Source organism: Eimeria maxima, genomic scaffold (genome assembly GCF_000499605.1).
Source record: "Eimeria maxima Weybridge genomic scaffold, Emw_scaff243, whole genome shotgun sequence".
NCBI lineage: Eukaryota > Apicomplexa > Conoidasida > Eucoccidiorida > Eimeriidae > Eimeria > Eimeria maxima.
In genome coordinates, this window is record NW_013565283.1 from 881 (window position 1) to 20,583 (window position 19,703).

Below are 19,703 nucleotides of genomic sequence, written 5' to 3' on the forward strand. Positions count from 1 at the left end.
TGTTTCTATGTCTCTTCATGAGTCTGCTTGGCCCCCTTAGCATGCTATTGCGTCTCTGGAGCTGCACGTTCCTGTCTCCACTACCGGAGATTTCGGTCTCGTTTGCAGGTTCATCTGTTTGCATCCTCAGGTGTATATTTTGTTTCTTGTGCGGAAGAGGCCTCTGTGCAGATATGCTTAGCTTTTTGTGCCGTTTCCTTTATGTGTATCGGGGGAGTTGAAGTGTTGCTTCTGCTGCTCCTGCTGCAGGGCGTGATGTCGTGCTTGATCTTCGCCACAGCCCCCTTTCGCGTGGCTGCAGCAATCTCCATCCTGGGTGTGTATTGTCGCTGCTAATCGTCCGCATCTGGTGCTGGGGCGTGTGGTACTTCTGCTGTTGCTGCTGCTGTTGCGGCGTTGCTCGTTGTGGTGGGTGGAGGTGTCTGATGAATATGCGCGATGAAGGCGCGATGAAGACGCGATGAAGGCGCGATAAAGGGATGCGAGGGGTTGACATGTTTCGGAGTTTTGGCTGCATGCAGGCCTGTGTGGTGGGGTGCTGCTGAGCGGCAACTTGGGCTTTTTGCCTCATCTAGCTGTTGCTTTGTGTCTGTCTCTCTCCGACGACAGTCTTTTGAACGCTGCGGCGCCTGCTGCAGCTTCGCTGGTGAGAGAAAGAAGACGCGCAGACGCCCTGTATACACACCTCCAAAGATAGGACTGTGCTGGCACTGTTGCTGTTCTTATGGTTACTGGCGCTGCTGATGCTGATGCTGATGTACGGATCCGCCATCGGATTCGGCCAATTCCTGCTCGTGCGTCTGTTTTTTCAATATATTTCCTGTCTTCTTTTGGTGTGTGTGTGTGTGTGTGTGTGTGTGTGTGTGTGTGTGTGTGTGTGTGTGTGTGTGTGAATTTATATGATGTATTTTCTGTCTCTTCTCAGACTTTCCTCGAGCGCTGCGCCCTGATGGCTGGCCGCGCTGTACTCTGTACAGTCGTCGGTGTTTATTTCCTGGTGAGGCATGATCACCAGGGACAGAAGCAGCAGCAGCACCAACAGCAGCGGCACAACAGCAGCAGCTGATACTGGTACAACACGCACATGTGCTGCCGCAGCTCTTTGCTGCTGCTGCTTCTGCAGCTTCAGCAGTGTTGTACCTGATAAGTGTTTGTGTCCTTTTCAATGTTTTTCGTAGATTTACACTGCGGGCTGTCTGAACTATTTCTGCAAGTGAGGCATTGGCAGGTGTCTTGGCCCTTGTTACCTCAACTTTTGGCATTCCCGTGCAGCTGCTTTCGCAGTTGGGTCCGCTGCAACTGTTGCTTTTGAAGCTGCTGCTGTTGCTGCCTTCAGGATTTGGATGAGACCAAGTGTGTCTGCGCCCTCGTGGGTGTTGGCGCTGTGTCGGGAACTGTCTCTCCTTAGCATCTGCAATGGTTATGGTGAGCTACAGAAGCTACAGAAATAGCTGCTGCTGCAGTTGCTACCCCGAGATGCACCAGTTGCTGCTCGAGGGGAATAGCTAGCGGCTGGAGGGTAGCACGCAAACAATAAAAGCAACAGAGGAACTGGAGTGCAGAAAGGGAGGCAGACGATATTATGATGTCTAACGATGGGGCGATATCACTAGGAGTCGATAATATATTGAGGAACGACAATATAATGAGGAACCAAGGAAGGGGGCTTACCTGGTGTCTCCACTTGCTGCGGCTGCCGCTGGTGCAGGTCTGTTTTCAGTTGTCACCACAGGGCGCCTCGAACTCGTCGTAGAGGAGCTGCACCAAACAGCAGACCGACGGCCACAGTGGAGAGAAGTATTCCTTCCATTTAAACCTGGTGAGGACCCCGGTACGGGGTCCTTTCCGGTAGTTGTGTTCCGTCTCCCGTTTCTTGGCGTGCAGTGTCTCTTCTCAGCCTGTTGAAAGCTGTTGCATTCAGTGTCAGTGTTGCTAGTCTGTCTTTGTCCGCTTATACCCATGTGGCCTCCTCGCCTATACTGATAATTCGTACTGCTGTGTATAAGCCTTCTCTTGTCGTTGGGGGCAGCTAAGGAGAAACGTACCCAAAACCCAGCCGCTCCACATACCAGCTAGCTAGCTAGCCACGAGAAGTAGCAACAGCAGGGCAATGTAGAAATCTACATGAGATAGATAATGTGCAGACGATGCACACAGATAAAAAACTCCCACAACGATAAAAACAATGCGCTGCGCTGGTGGTGCTGCTGCTTGTGTTGCTGTTGCTGCTACCGCTGCTGCTGTTGCTGCTCGCGTGGTTGCTCAGGAGATGTCAACAGTTCTCCCCCTTGGTTGTTCTCCGGTCACTTCCCTCGCCTGGACTGGCGGCTTTGGTTTATTCCGCTCCGTCTGAAGTCTGCTTTAAAGGGAGCAGTAGCGGGGACGCCGTCGCTACTACAGCAGCAGCAGTTGCAGCAGCAGCAGATGTCTCTTAATGCCCCGTCCCCTGCCTGTGATTCTTGTGGCCACGGGGCATCGCCTGCACCAGCCCAAGACGATCCGCTTCAGCTCTACCCGCCCTTCTGGCGAGCCTTTGTGAACCAGCTCAGCAGCCGGCAACCGGCAGTGCTCCAGCTACTGGGGCAGCAGGGGGTGAGCAGAGTTGCCTCCCCTTCTTAACAGCAAAACAGCTAGCCACTCCGCTAGTCTGATTAGCTTCGCCGATTAGGCGGAAGGAAGTAGCTCTTTTGCCGGGCTGGGTTCGTTTGATGACTAGGGGATACGGGTTCGCTTTCTGGACTTTCTGGGCAGTAGCTAGCTGTGTAGCTATGTAGGTGGGGAACTAGCTAGCTGCGGACCCCCCTAGGTCGAACAGATGGGTACGTTGGTACGTTACCTTTGTGATCATGTCGTGCGCGCTTGTGCTGCTGTGTAGGAGGTTTTGAAGCAGCTGCCCCCGCCTGTGGCTGTGAAGGTGTCCTTGTACGATTACCGCATGACTCCGCCAGAGGGCGTGCCTGCGTACGCCGCATTCTTCCCACAAGGTGAGATACATCATTCTTCTGTTGGAACCAAACGGTAGCCGACACGTAGCTTCCAGTGGGTGTCTTCGCTGATGCCCACCTTGCAGATGGGCATTTCGATGAGGATGTGTGTACTGTGGTGGTTTGCCGCTCGTAGTCTGTGGCGCCATGCCCGCTAGCTCTATTAGCGGCTAGCCGTTAATAGATAATGCCAGCACGGGATCAAGCATGCTGCTGTGGTGTCGTTGTTTGTCCAACAGGTTGGACGCACCTCACTCCCCAGGAGATTCTGAAGCTTGAAGTAAGCTATTGTGCAGGTGTATCCGGCTGCAGCAAACGCTGTATCGGCTGATTGCTTTTTTTTTTTCCGTAATGTGGGCACATCTGGGAAATGTTGGTATCTGCTTTTATGCTACAGAAAGACTTGGTCCACTGGACCATTGGTCGTTGGTGGATGAGGAGGAAGCAACACGACCTCGACTTCTTTGTCTTTTCGAAGAGCTGCCCCCCGCTGGAGGAGTTGTGTCAGTATTAGGGTGCATGCAGGAGAAGAGGGGGCACCCGCAGACAAGCAAGGAGACAAGACCTCGCAGCAGCGGCCCAGCTCATGAAGACAGCCGACAGATTGGCAGGCTGCGTTGTTGGTTGGTACAAACACCGTACACCGCCTCGGAAGCTGTTGTCAGCGTGCTGTCAGCAGCTTCTTTGCGGGCGCGTTGACGAGGCCCAGAGGACACGCAGTAGCCCCTTCATGTTTGAGGGACTCCGTTGTCGCCTTGGGCTGTCTAGAAATTTGAGCTCTAAGACAACCGGGGCCTTTTGGACCATGCCGTCTCTAAAAGTATTCGACAAAAGTGGACATGGGAAGGCACTTGCAACGGAAGTTGTTCTGCTGCTTCTGTTGTCGTTGCTGCTGCCGATGTCGCTATTTTTGCCAAATGTTGTTTGTTGGCCTTCTGTAGAGGTAGGTGGTAGCAGCAGTTTACTTCTGCTAAGTAGCTAGCGATTGTTGTAAATATTTGATATCGGTATCCCAAGGTGGGGTCAGTACGAACGCAAGTGGTTACGAGCCCTCGACTGTATGCACTGCGGCCGTTGGCACTGCTCTTTAAGTGGAGCGCACTGCCACCAGTATGAAACCCGAATCAGATTAGGTTCTTTCTCAGGCTTCATGTTCCTTGAGAGGGCCGTGACGGAGTTGCTGCAGCGCAGCAGCGAGCGCACCGCACGAGACGACCGGGCCGGGCTATGGTAAGACTCTAGACAGTAAGATAAGTCCTGGGTAGCAGGGGAGAGAGAAGGAATCGTAGAGAGTACTGCACATAGAGATTGATGGAAGTATAGACAGACGAGTAGACGGAGAGGCGAGGGAAGATAAAGGCACAGGTGAGGGGGGAAGGATAGCAATGACAGGAGGGAGAGGGAAGAGGGCTAAAAAACGCAGGTGCCAAAGGAGAGGCTAATATTACCTGAAAATGGCAAAACCCAGCCCAGTTACAATATCCGTTCTTTCTTCTTTCGGTCCCAAGGACGTTCCATTCTACTGGCGAGCGCCTCTTCTCCCGCCTGACAGGTCCAGCGGACGACTCCGCCCCAACTTCAACTACTTTTGTTCTTTTGAACAAGAATCTTCCATAACCTGCTCGCGACTGTTTATTTTCCCGTTGTTATCAAAAGAAACACAGGGGCGCCAAGAGCCCAAGGGGGGCCCCTGCCGGGGGCCCCCAAGGTCGCAAGCACATCCAAAGGGTCTCAACCAATCTTACGTTTCTTCTCGTGGGTAAAGTTCTTCGGGTATAAAAAATGAAAGCGCGTAGAAGATGCACCTTGGGGTCATGAGGCCCTACATAGCGATTGTCAACTCATACGTACGTCAAATTCAATATTCCAAGAATACTCCACAAAGGCCCCTCATCCCAACTCGTATGGCTTTTTGACGTTGAAGTGTCTACCGTAATATAAAGAAAGATAAGAAATAAAGGACAATAAGGGGAAATTCGCCATTGGAAGTGGAGAAGACCCTCAAAACAACATTTCGGCAGCGGCACAGGCTGTTCTGCTGTGTGGGAAGGGAACGAACGCCGCTGCTCCTCCTGTTATTCTAATTATTACCGTCGTTTCCGTTCCCCTCCGCGTTGTAGTAGTTATTTCTGGCGCTCCTGCTGTTGTAGTTGTTGCAGTATGCAGAGCTTCGATTCTCTTTACCGACGGAGCAGTGGACTTGCGCAGTCGCATCAATATTCCTGAAGGGGCCCCTTTCAGGGACTCCTTTCAGGGACTCCTTTCAGGGGCCCCTTTCAGGGGCCGCTGGAAGGACCCCGAATGGCCCTCTAGGTTCCTTCTCGTTGCTGTTTGCGTTGAGTGAAACTGGAGCACCACCATGCAGTACAATAAAGGTACAGGTGCCCACCTGCCCAAGGAGGGAGCTGGCCCCACCCCCGCCGAACCATACCCTCGTCATTTGCTAGAGTGCGTTCCTGTCTTGTACCACATGAGCCCATTCTTAACGGCGGGGGACTTGGGGAGGCTCTGCTGCTGCTGCCGCCTGCTGCAGCAGCACAAGCAGCAAAACGGCGGCCTTCTCTTCTCCGCCCTTGAAGATGCGCTCGCGAAACTGCTCCCCAACCACCGAGCTAGGGTGGACCTCTGGTTGGAATTCGCAGACGCAAGTAGCCTCTGGGGGTGCCCCCCTCTCCGTCTCAAGGGGCTCTCTCCGCAGACCCAAAGTAGGCAGCAAAGCCCCGCAGCAGAAGCATTATCCAGCGGTGGTGCTGCTGCTGGTGGTGGTGCAGAATCAAGAGCTAGTTCTGTGTCTCCTGTTTCTCCGAGTTGCTGGGGCTGCTGTTGCTGTGTTGCTTTAGGTTCTGCTCTCCTGGCTGCTTACGTCTCTGTAGCTGGATCCGGTGGTCTTGCTGCTTCCCAGCGGGTTCTGCTGCATCAGGTGCCTCTGCTCCAATGCTGTGTATGCAGGGTGTTGCTGCAGCAACAGCAACAACGCAGCAGCAGGGGTCCGTACCCCTGCAGCATCTTCCACAGGAGCGCCTGCCGCAGCTCTTGCCACAGCGGACAGGAAGAGGCAGCGACGGGCCGCGCAGGACCCTCAGGAGATGATCCTCTATCAGGGAGACACCGCGCCAATCTGCTGCAGAGCCCCTCAGCTTTTTCCAAGGCCACCGCTTCTGTCTTTGCAGCAGCATGCGTCATTCTTTCTTCGCTTGCGGCGCTGCTGGAGGCTGATTGCAGCCGCAGCAAAAACAGCAACCACAACGGTAGCACCAGCAACATACACAGCAGCAACAGAAAAGGCTTCATCCTGCTCAGCGAGAGCAGGGGCAGCAGACACAGCGTCAGCTGCTGTAAGACCTACTACAGCAGCAGAAGCAGCAGCTGCTGCTGAGGCTAGGCTCTCCATAGTGGATGTCGGGGCCCTTCAGTGGGGCTGGAACGAGGTGGCAGATTGCCTCCTTGTTTCCAGGGGTGGTGAGCCATTGCTGCCGCTGCCGTTGGTCTTGGTGAAGCTGATAGTGTTGTTTGGTGCTATTGTAGTGCTTACCAGGTGGTGGATGCTGCGTCTGTTGGCTCAGGGAGCTGGTGCTTCGTTTTGCAGCAGCACGAGGGCGGAGTGTTCGTATATCAACCGATTCTCTCCTCTGCTGCTGCTGGTGTTCCTGCCCAACTAGACAGCGCTTCATCCGTTCCTGCAAATAATACCACTGATGCTCTTTCAGCTGCTGCACCCGATTTTGCTGCGGCTAGATCAGGCGAGCAGCAGCAGTTGACTGTATCTCACAGTGCGCTTCCCCCTCAAATCATTAAAAGTAACAGTGGTGGCAGCAGTTGTATGCTGCCCCTCGTAGTAGAGCTGCCTACCCATGCTGCAACTAAGTCAATGCTGTACCACGAGTACCATCATCATCCCCACACTCCCGATAAGGCGAGGCAGCTCCAGCAGCCTCCGTTGCCGCAGAAACAGCAGAAACAGCAAATGCTCAAGCTGGATTTTCGACGCCGCGCGCAAGTATCTGAAGACGAGTACGAGGCCGCTTTGTGGGTGCGGGCCCGGCCTCAACTGTGCGAGTGCTCAGGGCGTCTCGTTGTCCCCTTTTGGAGACCTGGAGAGACACCCCAAGTGAGGAGACACGAAAGAACGTGGTGGCGTAGAATCAGCAGGAACGGCGCTAGCTACAGTAGTGGCAACACATGAGGGTCTGTCAGCTGCAGCAGATGCTGCAGCCCGGCGCAGAAGCAACAGCCAGATGCACCCACAACAGCGCCACCTGCACCATAAGAAGGATTTGCCACACTAAACCCTACACCTATGTTCTCCTCTTACACTGTTGACACTGCTCTGCTACGTCCACATCCTATATTCATCTTTGCTGCTGCTACTGGTGCTGGTGGTGCCTCAGATATTCAGCTGGAGCCCGACATACCCTCAGCGCTTTCTTAACCGCTCCTTTCCTAATCTACACAGCCTCACGGTCGCTGCTCTGCCGGTGTATCGTCACCAGCATAACAGCAGCAGCGGTGGCGACAGCAGCACTAGTATCTGTTGTAGGTGTTGTTGCTGCTTCATTGAGCAGTCTCCTCTGGAGCTTCTGCTAGTTGGGCAGGGACGCTCGCTGCTTCTGGTGTTGCCGGCTACACTCGAGGTGCTGCCGATGTTAGTTCTGACCAGCCGCCCTGCAACGACGCAGCAGGAGCAGGAGCACCAGCAAGGGGAGCAGTGGCACGTGCGCAGGCGTCTGTCTTTACCTTTCGCGTACAAAGGCTATATTCTGCTGGCCTCCTGCAAGTACCTTGTTGCTCTTCCCAGGTTCTGCTTGGGCGCCATTCACCAGTACGACGATGCCAGTAGCAGTAGTAGTAGTAGTGGCAGCAGAAGCTACAGCCAAAGCCAGAGCAGCAGTGAAAGTGACAGTAGCAGTCATAGCAGCCACAGTAGGGGCTCGACTGCCGGCAGAAATGGCCAAGACGTCGTTGCGAGCAGCAGTGCGAGAGGCATAACCAGCCGCAACGGAGGAAACACCAGTAACAGCAGCACCAGCAGCAGCAGCGGCAGCAGTGGAGAAGAATATGCCCCTGCTGAGCTTTCTGAGGAGACTGCGAGGCTTCGGGGTCCTCAGGGTCGCCTGTGGCGCCTACGCTATCCCAGCTGCAGCAGACGGCGCACCAGCAACAGGAGTAGTAGTAGCAGCAGCAATACCTCTACGAACGTCCTCAGGAGCGAAAGTGGGAGCGGAAGTCCCAGCACTAAGTTCTGCTGGTGCAAGTTCTCTCGGCGCGGCCCAGCAGCAGCGTGTGAGCAGCATCTGCTGCAGTCCCCTTATCTGCACGTCGGGCGTCCCTCGCCTATCAGCACTGGCGAAGTTGGGGTCTCCGCTGGCTGTCTATCTGTAAGTCCTGTTCAGATCTCCTGGGGAACAGCAGCTAAGTTCACACGTAAGGATAAGTCGATGGTGCTCGCGTTTCTACTGCATGTCCAGCGATGGCACTGCTGCACCCGCTGCTGGACCTCCTTCTGCAGCAGGTGCACCCATCCTACTGCTGCAGCAACAGTACGACGGGTACACCAGTAACATGTGGTAGCTAGTGCTACTGGAGTTGCTGCGGCCTGATTGCCTCACCTGCTTTGCTAATCGAGGAGCAACGGCATAGGGGACTGGTTGCAGCTACTGTTGTGAACATGCCGGGCCGCTGCACCAGCTGCGCGGTGTAGTTGATATTTCTCCTTGGATGATGCTGCTGCTTCAGGGGCCTTGGCTATGCTTTGGGTTTGAGGATTCGTTGTCGATTCGCTGCCTCTGTCTCCTTAAGCGGGGATGGGGGAGACGAACTGTCTCCCCCGGCGAGAGGCCGCAGTGGCGAGGCAGCCGCAAACGCCTCCTTAAGCTCATGAAGGCGGAAGCAGTCGCCCGTTCTGTCGAAGGGTAACCTACACCCACACCTTAAATTCCTTTCCGTCGCTGCACAAGCTATTCCAGGGATCTGCAGCAGCAGCAGCCGCCTGCTACTGTAGCAGAAGTAGCCGTCGCAACAAAAGCAGCAACCAGAAGGCTATTAAGGCACCTTTGCCTCCTGATGGGGGGTTCCATATGCAGTATCTCGCTTTCTTGCTGCTTCTCATACTGTTCCTTGTGGCTATGCCCCTTCTGCCGTCTGGAGTGCTGCTTTTGCTCATGCCTTCTGTGCTGCTGATTCTGCTGTTGTGTGTGCTGCCGCTATTGCTGGGTGGTGAAGGGAGTGTCAGGCGGGTGTTGCTGCTTTAGACTGCCGCCAAGTGTCCTTAGCGACCTGCATGCGCCTCTTGGGGTTGCACCAACCGGAACAGCAGAAGCAGCAAACGGAGCAGCAGCAGCAGCAACAGAAGCAGGAGCAGCAACAACAAAGAGGGTTGTTATGTGATGGGCAAGAAAGACAAATTGCAAATGTTTGTCCTGCAGGCAGCGGCTCTGTGCTGCTCATTGCCGCTGCGTTGTCTTTGGGCAGTCTTCTTTTTGGGGTCCTCGCCCCAGCCGGATGGTTGCCACGAAGCACTGGTCAGCAGCACAATAATGGAGGTACTGCTGCTTCGGTAGTTGCTGCAGCTGTTGCTGATCCTGCTGCTAGTCCTTCTGCTGGTGGTGCTGGCGGTTGGCCAGGGCTACATCACGCGCGAGAGCATGTTGTTGCTGCAACGAATGTGAATGCGGACGGAGACACTGGGATCGTGTGGGAGACGATCCCCGTCCGTGGGGGGTTAGGGGAGCCACGGTGGGAGTTCTTGCTGCTGTGGATGCGGCAAACGGCAACATCATCTAATGCAGCATCTAATGTAACAGCCAATGCAACAGCTAATGCAGCACAAAACGCAAGAGCTTCTGTTCCGTGGGAACGCGTGCAGCTGCGGCTCTCTTCAGGGACTGTCGTTTGCAACAGGCAAGCCAAGTTATGCCCTCTTTCCCCTTTCGCGTCTCCATGTGCTGTCGAAGTCTCTGGGTGCTACTGTCTTCTGTTCAATCAACCAGCAACTCCACAGCAGGCGAAAACACCACGGCGGCTGGGGGCACACCAGAGGTCGCAGCAGGGATAGGCGCACGCAAACAGAAACAGAGACACAGACAAAGAGGAAGTTAGCAACCAGTAAAGGGACGGGCAGAGACAGAGGCAAAGGCAAAGACACAGTCACAGGAAGAGACACAGGCAAATAAAAAGCTTGAAACAGAAACGAAGACAGAGAAGGCGGTAGCCAGAGAAAGCGGGAGACAGAGAGAGACAAAGCAGGCACACGATTATGTAAACAGTCCCAACACATGAGTTGACACGACCACCCCTGAGCATAAGGAGGAACAAGTAGAAAGGAAAAGGCAAGATAATTAAACACATGCTCAGTAGCAAGATGGTAACAGCACAGCATAAACGGAGACAGCAAGACAGAAGCAGCGACAGCAACACAGAAACACAGAGAGAAAAACATGGCACGAAAAAAAGCAGGAGCCTTGTATCAAAGACAGGGGTACAGCATAATCAGACAGAGGAGACAGCAGCAGCAGTTTTATTTCTTTTTCTGCTTGCGCCCCTCAGCATCTGTGATGCCCAAGTGTTCCACTTGCAGACGGGGCTCCCCGTGCTGCAGCAAGGAGACTACAAGACCGTAGGTGAGCTGAGGTTGGGTTTTCTGTCTCAGTCTCTAAGATGATACCAGAAAGATGGCACCTGCTGCCGTTGCCGCCGTAGCAATAGACTAGGGCTTGCTGCAATAGATTCAGCTGCTGATATTCCTGCTGCCCCCCTGTGCTTGCTGCAGCAACAGATGGAAACGGTTCTCGTCTTGTCGGCATAACAGCAACAAAGCAGCCGCGCGTGCAGGTGACTGTCCCCTTTATACGAATTGCTCTCTTGCGTTGCCCTGATGCATTATCTTTACCTCAAAGACTTAGCTAGCGCAAAAACTGGCATTGCTGGCCATCCTTCTGCGGGACGAATTGGTGCTGCCGTTGCTTCCGCTGCCATTTTGCTAGTGCTTATTGGTTTCTGCTGCCGCTGTTGCTCCTCCAGGTGCTTAATACACCCTTACGCAAGCCACAGACCCCAGCAGCTGTCAGCACGAGTGTGCAGAAGGGACAGCAGCACGAACAAAAAAAGACGCAGCATCAGCAGCCCTGGTGGAGATCTTGTGAGGACTGTCGCGATGCTTGTGGCATGTGGAGTATGCCTTCCTGTTGCTGCTGCAATGGCTGCAGCTGTGTAAACAGCGGCAGCACAAGGAGTGCTGGCGGCAGCAGCAACAACAGCAGTAGCGATTGTCCTTCAGCTGGTGTTTGGTGGTAAGCCTCCCCTTGTCTTAGCTCTTGCTTGAACACTACTAATTGATGCCTGCACAGGAGCATTATTGAGTTGCTGCTGCTACAGATGCTTGCTGTTGCTCTCTGATGCTCCCTGTGGATTTTTACAGCTCGGGCTTCTGTGCGGCGAGGCATCTAGCCGCTTCTGCGCGTATTTAGTGTCTCCTTGCGCCCTTTCTGCACCCAGATACTGTAGCAGGATGAGCAACAGGAGGAGGAGCAGCATCATAACGGCAAAACATAGCTGCCGCAGCAGCAGCGGTGGAACCGCGACCAGACAAATAACTTATTTGCTTTCTTTATCGACGTTCAACAGCTTGCGCGTTTAGTGCTGCTGTAATCGATTCTTGCCTTGAGCTCTTTGAGAGCTTTTAGTCGAGCTGAAGCGCATATAGCAGCGCTTGCTGCATACAGTTAGTAGCACTAGTTGCCGGCACAGGCAGGGCACTCAGGTAGAGGCTCAAGACACGAAATAGTGCAGTCAGGAAAACCCGTTAGTTGACGTGCAAACAGCTTTAAATAATTGATAGTCAGAGATACACGGAAAGACGCCGCACCCTGTTGGGGCCATGCAGCAGCAGCAGGTGCTGTGGCCATTGCATTGCTCTCCGTCTTCGATTACGTACATAAGAGCCCATAAACAAGAAACAGGGTCTGCTGCCTCTGCTGTCCCTCCTGATTTTGTTGTGCCCCCAGCATTAATAAGCAAAAGAACAGAGCAACATAGGCAACAGTTCCCTCACGAGGTGCCGGGCCTGCCGGCGAGTTGTGAGGTAATAGCGAACAGCAACTGCAGCGGCTGGTCTGCAGCGCGGCTACTGGCATTGCTGCTGCTGATGCTGCTCCCGCAGCGCAGGGCCCAGCCACTCCACAAGCTTCTTGCAGAGCTTGCACGGCACCAGCGACCCCTGGCTAGTGCAACAGCAGGGGTTGTACCAGGAGGATCTGCAGCACCGGCTACTGCTCACGCACGTGCAGCAGCAGGATATGCCGCCACGGCCGCAGCAGCGGCCGAGCCTCCAAGGCAAGGTGCGGGTTGGGCTTGGCATTTACTTCCCCCCGGTGCTGTTGCATTGAAAGGCCCTAAGTGCTATGAAGCTGCACCACCAGCTGCAGGAGCTGAGTTGCTGCAGCAGCTGCTGGTCATATCTTCTACTGCAGCAGGCAGGCTACGGCTCGCTGGACAACGATGTGAAGGTGCTTTGTTATAGCTGTCATTTTTCCTGTGCGTATCTGTGGAGCCGCTCTGGCGCAGCTTTGCCATATTTCGGGTGCGTAGTAAACATACTATTAGGCTGTAGCATTAGCGCCTTGTGTGTGGCGCATGAAGGGTTGACTGACATCCCTAAGCACTGTCATGTTTCAGGTGTATAAGTATATTGCTACACTGTTGCATCGATATATAGTCTGTGCTTATTGGTCTCCTTGGTGGGCGTCTCCTCTGAGGTGTCTTGAAGGAGTTATGATTTGGACTGTCTGTCAGAGTTCATCGTGTAAAGAAGAAAACTCCTCGAGCTCTTCGTGCGCGAGGAGCTCTTCAGGGGTCATGGGTCTCGTGCCTCTAGCGGCGTGTCTACTGAACAGGTCTCCTATGCCTCTGGGCATCAGGGGATCCTCGTCTCCCAATTCATGTAATTCTTCACGTTCCAGCCACCGATGGTCTTCTGCATGGTGCCAGTCGTAATCAATCCAGTCCACCTCTATCAGATCGTCCAGCGTGCTGCTGCTGCTGCTACTACTGCTGCTGTGGGTGCTGCTGCCGTTGCTGTGGTTGCTGTTGCTGTAGTCGCCTACGTTGACGAAATCTTGGTAGGATTTCTTGGTCCCCTTCACGGTCCTCTGCATTCTGTGGAAGGAGACAGGAGTCACAGCTTCAACGAGCAGCGGATGATAGTCTCCTGGTCTCTCCTGATGAAAACCCCTTGAATGCAGCAGCGGTACCTGCACCTCCTGCGCCCAAAGCCCGAGCAGCATGTCGTCAGCTGTGCCGTCAGGGGGGCAGCTGCACCGGCCGCTGTCTATACATTGCACCACCAGCTGCACTGCTGCCCGGTCCAGCACAACTCCTCCCCCCATTGTCACGTATTCGTTGCCCCCAGAGCCGTTGCCTCCTGTCAAACCATAACCGTACCTCTCGCCCAAATACAATGGAGATACTGCCTCCAGAGGCCTGGGCCCCCCCCTTCCATACAGCTGCGAAGCCGCAGTCAACTCAGCAGCGGTGTACCGGCTGTCCTTGAGCGGCGTTGCTGCTGTGCTTTCTGCTGCTCGTGCTGATGAAGCAAGTGCTGCGAGGTGGGAGCGGACTTCTTGAGCAAGACGCTTGTAGGGCGGCCAATGCGCCCTGTAGCCGCGTTTGTCTGCCAGAAGGTTTGCCATGAAGCCGCGAGCGGGAATGGGCGGCTGGAGGGTAAGAGAGAGGAGGTCTAGGAGGTGGCGGAAGTTGAGAAGAGTGTCGTCGTCGACAACAGCAAGAAACCGTCGCCCGTCTTCTGCGTTCTGGAGGAAGTCCTTTAAAATGAGCTGCAGACGAACGCAAAGGCCCGCTTTCCCAGCGGGAATGTCAGAGGAAGAAGGCAGAGCCTCAATATCCTGTTTGGGGTCTGCAACGTCCGACAGGAAGCGGAGAGAGAGGAGCTTGTAGCTCTCTTCCAGATGATGCTGCTCTTCAGGGCTTGACGCCACGCCAGAATGGCCCCCTTGCGAGTGTTGATGGGCTTGCTGCACGAGAGCCTCTCTAGAGGCCCACAGGCTCCGAAGCAGTGGCAAGCGCGTCTCGTGGTTGCTCGCATGCGTCTTTACGGCCACCATCACATCCTGCAACGGCCAAAGCAGCAGCACCACGCCAGCAGCAGCAACAGTTGCAGCTTCAGCATCAGTTCTGTGTTACCACCTACTACATTCCTTCGACAGGAAGCACTACAGAGTACACCGGCAGAGACAAACACGTGCAACAAACGGACAGACACATCACTGCCCAACTGACCCGACAAGATATGAACCAATGCCACACCAGAAACCACCAACAGGGACAGGCGGAGAATGTAACAGAAAATACAAACAGCAGCACCACATATTCATATGCGCATTTTTATACACACGTCTATGAACGTATGTGTATATCCACATGTGCGTATTAACAACTCCCTAGGATGCAATCATCTGCATATACATAATATGCACGTAGACGCATGTATACAATCTAAATAAGCACATATGAATATATAACCCCGTGCAAAAATATAGATGTGGATACAGTGTATACCTCTGCAAAGCCGTACATACACATGCAGGCGCATATGAATTACACAAACGGAGATACATCAATATACGTTCATACAGCCAAGCAGATGGAGCTACATATGATTGCAGCAAACCGCAAACAGTAATATGTGAGGGTGATATACAGTGAACGCACCTGCGGCTCGACGATGAAGGCGGGCCTGGTACGTTCGAGCTCAGCGATGGACTTCTGGTATTCTCCGCCTTCGGCCATCTTCTCGTCGGCAGTATATTTGTCTGCTAGCAGGTCCCTCTGCAGCTGAGGACAGAACCAAACAAACACCCACTTGTCCCCGTCACATGACAGCAAAAACCGACAGCAACAAAGGCCCTCAGGACCCTCGTTCTCGCATTCTCCATGCGACCGCCGCATGGTTTCTTTGTGCCCCGCTTTGCCTCTTCTGTCACCTCTTGTCTTGCACTGTCATCTCGTGTCGCGTGCACATGTCTCACGTAATCTGTCTCCTCCTCTCCCTAACCCTGCACTCCTGTCTACCCTGGAAGCGTCTCACTGTGTTTCTAGTGCATATGTTGGTTTTGGCTATATCCTGAATCTCCCTGTCTGCCTGCAGAATGTCTCCTCCCGGCTACCTTCCTATCCTCCTTACAGTTACGCCCGTCCACTGTCTCCTGAAGCTGTCTATTGGGTGTCCGTACACCCTCACATCGTGTGTACGGGCACCCTCACGGACCCGCCTATTTATGTCTCTTGTTCGACTTGGGAGAGCATGACAAGACGGTGCCACACACTACACTACATCCGTAGACACATATCCTGCCCCTGTATGCAGCTCAAGCGTTTAGGGTCTAGGGTGTGGGGTTTACGGTGTACCATGAGCTCCTCGTCGAAGTCGATGAGCGCATCGAACATCTGGTGTGAGAGCACCGGCGCGTGTCGGGTGCCGCTATTGAAGGTGGCGCAGTCTTTATGGATGGCAGCAGTGGTTTCTGCTGCAGCGGCAGCAGCAGTTTCTGCTGGAGTCATCGTTCGGTTGTTTGCTGAAGCACCTGAAGTTGCTGCAGCAGAGGCCGGAAGCTCCTTGGGGCGGATGTGAGGAGGGGGATATTCGCTTTGAGCTCGTTCATACTCTTCAACTGTAGGTGATGTCGGACAGAAGAGCTCGGAGTGCAGCAGGGTGAGCTTCTGTGCGTTTTTCAGGTGTACAAACAACTCGTATACGAAGTCACGTTCCACCCCGACTGCAGGAGGTGTATCTTGAAAGGCTTTTTTGACCGCGGTGATGGCCCCACGAGACCACAGCGTACCCGCGTCTAGGTGCGGATACACCTGAGAGCCTGTAGCAGCAAAGTGGTGCAGGATCGTCGGTTCTGGGTCTGCCAGACCCCAGCCCAGCACAAATGCCTTTTCCGTCATGTCTCCCAGCCGTCCATGCAGCTCCTCAAGCAGCGCCTCCAGTGTCCGTGGGTTAAGTCGGGTGTACGCGGTCCCCAAGAACACAAATTGCACATTGGCTGGGATCGTCTCCGCCTCCCGTGCCAGCCACCTGCCCAGAGACACTGCTGTGCTGCGCTCTCTCCCGCCCCACAGTAGCAGTGCCTCGTCTCGAGGGCGCACGTGCGCTTGTGGCACCGCCAGAGTATACAGCAGCTGATGCAGCAAGTTGCTGACTATATGCGACTCCACAACAGGCGAGTTGTCAATTAAAAATAAGGTCTTCTTCTGCAAATTCGGCAGGTTCATTTCCTGCTGCTCCATCGTCTTCGGCGCTGGACCCCGAGGGATCTCACCGCCGGCCTTGCCATCGGCTGCTGGAGTAGCAGCGGCAGCAGCAGCTGTTATGGAGGGAAACGCCAACAGCTGCTTATTTTGTTGCTGATCGATGCATCCCTCCGTAAACAGCAGCAGTAACAGCAGCAATGGCTGCCGCAGCAGCCGACTCAAACCCCAGCACGCCATGTGCGCTGCTCGCGTCTCACAAGCAAGAGGCGCACGAGCAGCAGCAGCAACGAAAAGCAGGGAGACCAGCACAAAAAGAGGAAATGAGTTAATGAAGTTCTATGGCAATTTCTAAATTTAATTGTTGAAACATTCAAAGGCCACCTGGAATTTCCATTTCATCCCCCGGGAAGCCCAGGACCAGCCAGCCAGCCGGGGGCCCTGAGTTGTGTCTCGTCAGTGCCAGCTGTTGAGGCCAACTATATGCCCTCGACTTCGCGCCTCCCCGCAAAGGTATCGGTAAATATTGAGTTAAAATGTTAAAATGCAGTTGATAAAAATGCAATGGTACCGCACTATCTGGAAGGACCACTAGGGAGCTTGTTGGGGACCGTCTCGCGGACCCTTCCCCCCCAACAAGGGGCCTAGGCATTGCTGGCTGTCTGTATGATGACGTATGGATTGCTTCGCTCAGTCAGTTTGCTCTGTCGTTGTACATATTTTTGATATATTTGCCTTTTCTACCGTGTTTCTCGCTGTTCATATCCGTAGGAAGCACACACCCAGGAGACACCTGCCCACTTCGTGATCATACTTGGTGGCGTAGGATATGCTAAATTACATTCAGTTCCACAGCTCAGATCTGTGATATTGTAACCTTGCAAGTGATTATATTTGTCCCTGCTGAAGGAAAAGGGTCTCTTGTTCGTTTCATTGGGTCTTCCTTCTTGTTGCTGCCGCATTGAATGGCTCCAACATGACTATCCCGGAGTAAACACATATTGAGGCATTTGCATTCTTGGGCTCCAGTAGAACAACATAGTCTTTACCCACATTTTACTGGTAACGCGCCTGCACTCCCAATGCAACCTGTTATCTTTTGTTATTTTCTGCACCTGGTACCGCACACTTGTAGCGAGGCAACGAGGCCAGGCGGTGGCTGCATGAAGCAGTCTTACCAATCTTTAGAAAAACGCCGAAAATTATGAATACATTCATCCTACTCATGCAGAGGGAAGAGGAAGCCACACTAAGTGAAAGAAAAGCATACTGAGCAAAATGCCTATGCTGGATTCCGTGCTCCCGTATCAATAGGTCACAGCAGGTCTATCCCTTGGAGAGGTGCTGGCCGTATTGCCGTGCTCTCTTGAATGGAACAGTGGAATGAGATGGTTAGCCTGGCCCCAACCTTGCGTTTCTTACGTCATGTATTGCATCCACAGACACTCCTAACGCGACGGTTTTCTCTTGCCTATTTGATGCACCCGCTACATTATCGGGGTCCGCAAGAGGTCCAGGGCTGTCTTAATTGGGCAAGGGTATATATAATGAAATGGAATGTGCTCGCCGTTAGGACGCCAGTTCCGGGTCATGCTATTCCCGTAAAAATTGAAGTACCATTAGGGGGATATGAACAAAGATGGGGGTTTTACTGAGCAAATGTGAAACTCGGCTAAAGCGGAAGAAAGTCAGCACGACGGGTTTCTGCGGCTGCTGGACCAGAGACTTTGTGGACCTGGTATATTCTTGAGCCGGATAGCCAGGCCTATGCAAAGCTGAGAAATAAAATTAAACATTCGAACCTAGAAATGCTAAACCAAGGTATTTGAGCAGTTAGCATTTGCAGCTTGTGGCTGCGAGGCGGGGCTTGCCCGCCAGCACAAAACTGCACGCAAATTTGGCATATGGAGATGCCCCACATATCGTGGTAAGAGACAAACTGATAAAGGGGCAGTCAAAATGATGAGATTGCTTGATTTCGTGAGGCAGTTCGTGCCAGGATTTAAAGCCTAGAGCAAAGGCAGGATAGAAGTGAATGAGGGTTTCAGCATTGATACCCACCCTTCTTGCCCTCCCTTTCACTGTTACAGTCGTTCGCCAGTCCGTCATGTGAGGTTGCTTCTGGCCTTACCTGAAGACATCAGCGGTATTAATTTATCCACTTGATAGTCGTTGGGTGCCATGATACGAAGCAGAAGGTGCTGACCGCTTTGAGTGTTGCCGTTTACCGATTAATAACTGCCTCCGGTGGGAGTCAGGTTCGTTCCCTGAAGAGTCCGTAAATCCATATGATTTCAGGAGTCATATTTTGCTCCTTTAGTTGTTATACTGAGTGGTATAGCATATCTCTCGCCTCCAAGTGAGTTGCGGCGTCATTGCAACTGATGACTGGACCACAGTCCTTTACAACAACAGCCTGAGGAGACTGTTGGTGCTGCAGATGCCATTCGTCGGGAAACGAAAAGCGGCGATTACAGCCGGTAACCGGCAAATCTGGCACTACACAGACAGGATGCAGCACCCAGTGGTGCGTGTGTTCCTGTTGCAACTAGAATGGTCACATAATTCGGCAACGTAAGATCTAGAGAAACTAGGAAAAGAAAACGTTGGGCAGAGTCGCGGAGGGGACCGACAGCCAGGAGAGGGCAACCCCAGGGCCCTCATGTAACCTAAGGTGTACTGGTGTGGACGGAAGAGATGATTAAAACTGTAAGTTCACCTCCAGCCAATCATGTGCTACTGCAAAATCGTATCATCCATGCTGTTGCAAGTGTGAGTTGATATGGGTGTTAAAATGCTCCAATAGAAGAAGCTAGAGAAGCTATGCTACAATGAATCCCACACTTCCAGGCGTAGGCGATGTCTATGCTACTACGCATTGTCCATCGTAGATATGAGGTGACCGCGGATAGCGTAAGAGGCACGTCAGCATACTCTCCTCCATCTATGCATGGACAGCGTAGGCAGTTGTACAACGCTTCCTTAGCACCCAGTAGCAAACATAACAACGAATAACTCTCACCATATCCTGGTTTTGAGCACGAAATCCACGATATTCTCTATTTTTGGTCCTTCCACACACTACAGTGCACTGTGCGTAGATGAATGATGGGTCAAATTTTGCCAAACAGCAGCCAACAACACAGAAAGAACAAAGGATCTCCGCACACACCAACTTCTGACTGTCCGCCGTAGTTGCGGCGTAGCCCCAACCTTCAGGCAGTGAATTCACCTGTCTTCGTACAGATACCGCAGTAAAAATCCAGTTTCTCAGATTGTTTGCTCCTGTTTGCTCCTGTTTTAGTGATAATTCGTTATCATTAGACCGCTCCGTTTTGCGATTTGCTAGGCATATGCAAGTATGCTAGACGCAGATGTGAAGACTCATCTCCCCATAGGGAAACCTTAAAAGGATCCCAGAAGCAAAAATATTTATTAAACACCCACAATAATGGT

The 19,703-nt window shown here is 53.2% G+C and overlaps 3 protein-coding genes across 3 annotated transcripts; 2 read left to right on the forward strand and 1 right to left on the reverse strand.

Moving 5' to 3' along the window:
* Positions 1-255: 255 nt before the first annotated feature.
* Positions 256-3,498, forward strand: EMWEY_00023930 (hypothetical protein, conserved; the record flags this gene model as incomplete). The annotated part of the gene is made up of 10 exons (XM_013480859.1): positions 256-316; positions 522-646; positions 926-997; positions 1,179-1,213; positions 1,337-1,425; positions 1,709-1,819; positions 2,267-2,592; positions 2,876-2,984; positions 3,224-3,264; positions 3,382-3,498. The coding sequence occupies 10 exons, from the start codon at positions 256-258 to the stop codon at positions 3,496-3,498; spliced, it is 1,086 nt and encodes a 361-aa protein (XP_013336313.1).
* A 1,845-nt stretch (positions 3,499-5,343) lies between these two features.
* EMWEY_00023940 (hypothetical protein, conserved) lies at positions 5,344-10,035 on the forward strand (the record flags this gene model as incomplete). The annotated part of the gene is made up of 6 exons (XM_013480860.1): positions 5,344-5,689; positions 5,934-6,587; positions 6,725-7,014; positions 7,547-8,359; positions 8,718-8,893; positions 9,204-10,035. 6 exons carry the CDS (start codon positions 5,344-5,346, stop codon positions 10,033-10,035), a joined length of 3,111 nt encoding a protein of 1,036 aa, XP_013336314.1.
* Positions 10,036-12,766: 2,731 nt separating this feature from the next.
* EMWEY_00023950 (Fringe-like family protein, related) lies at positions 12,767-16,271 on the reverse strand (the record flags this gene model as incomplete). Its single annotated transcript, XM_013480861.1, has 3 exons — positions 12,767-14,104; positions 14,706-14,828; positions 15,402-16,271. 3 exons carry the CDS (start codon positions 16,269-16,271, stop codon positions 12,767-12,769), a joined length of 2,331 nt encoding a protein of 776 aa, XP_013336315.1.
* Between the last annotated feature and the right edge of the window lie 3,432 nt (positions 16,272-19,703).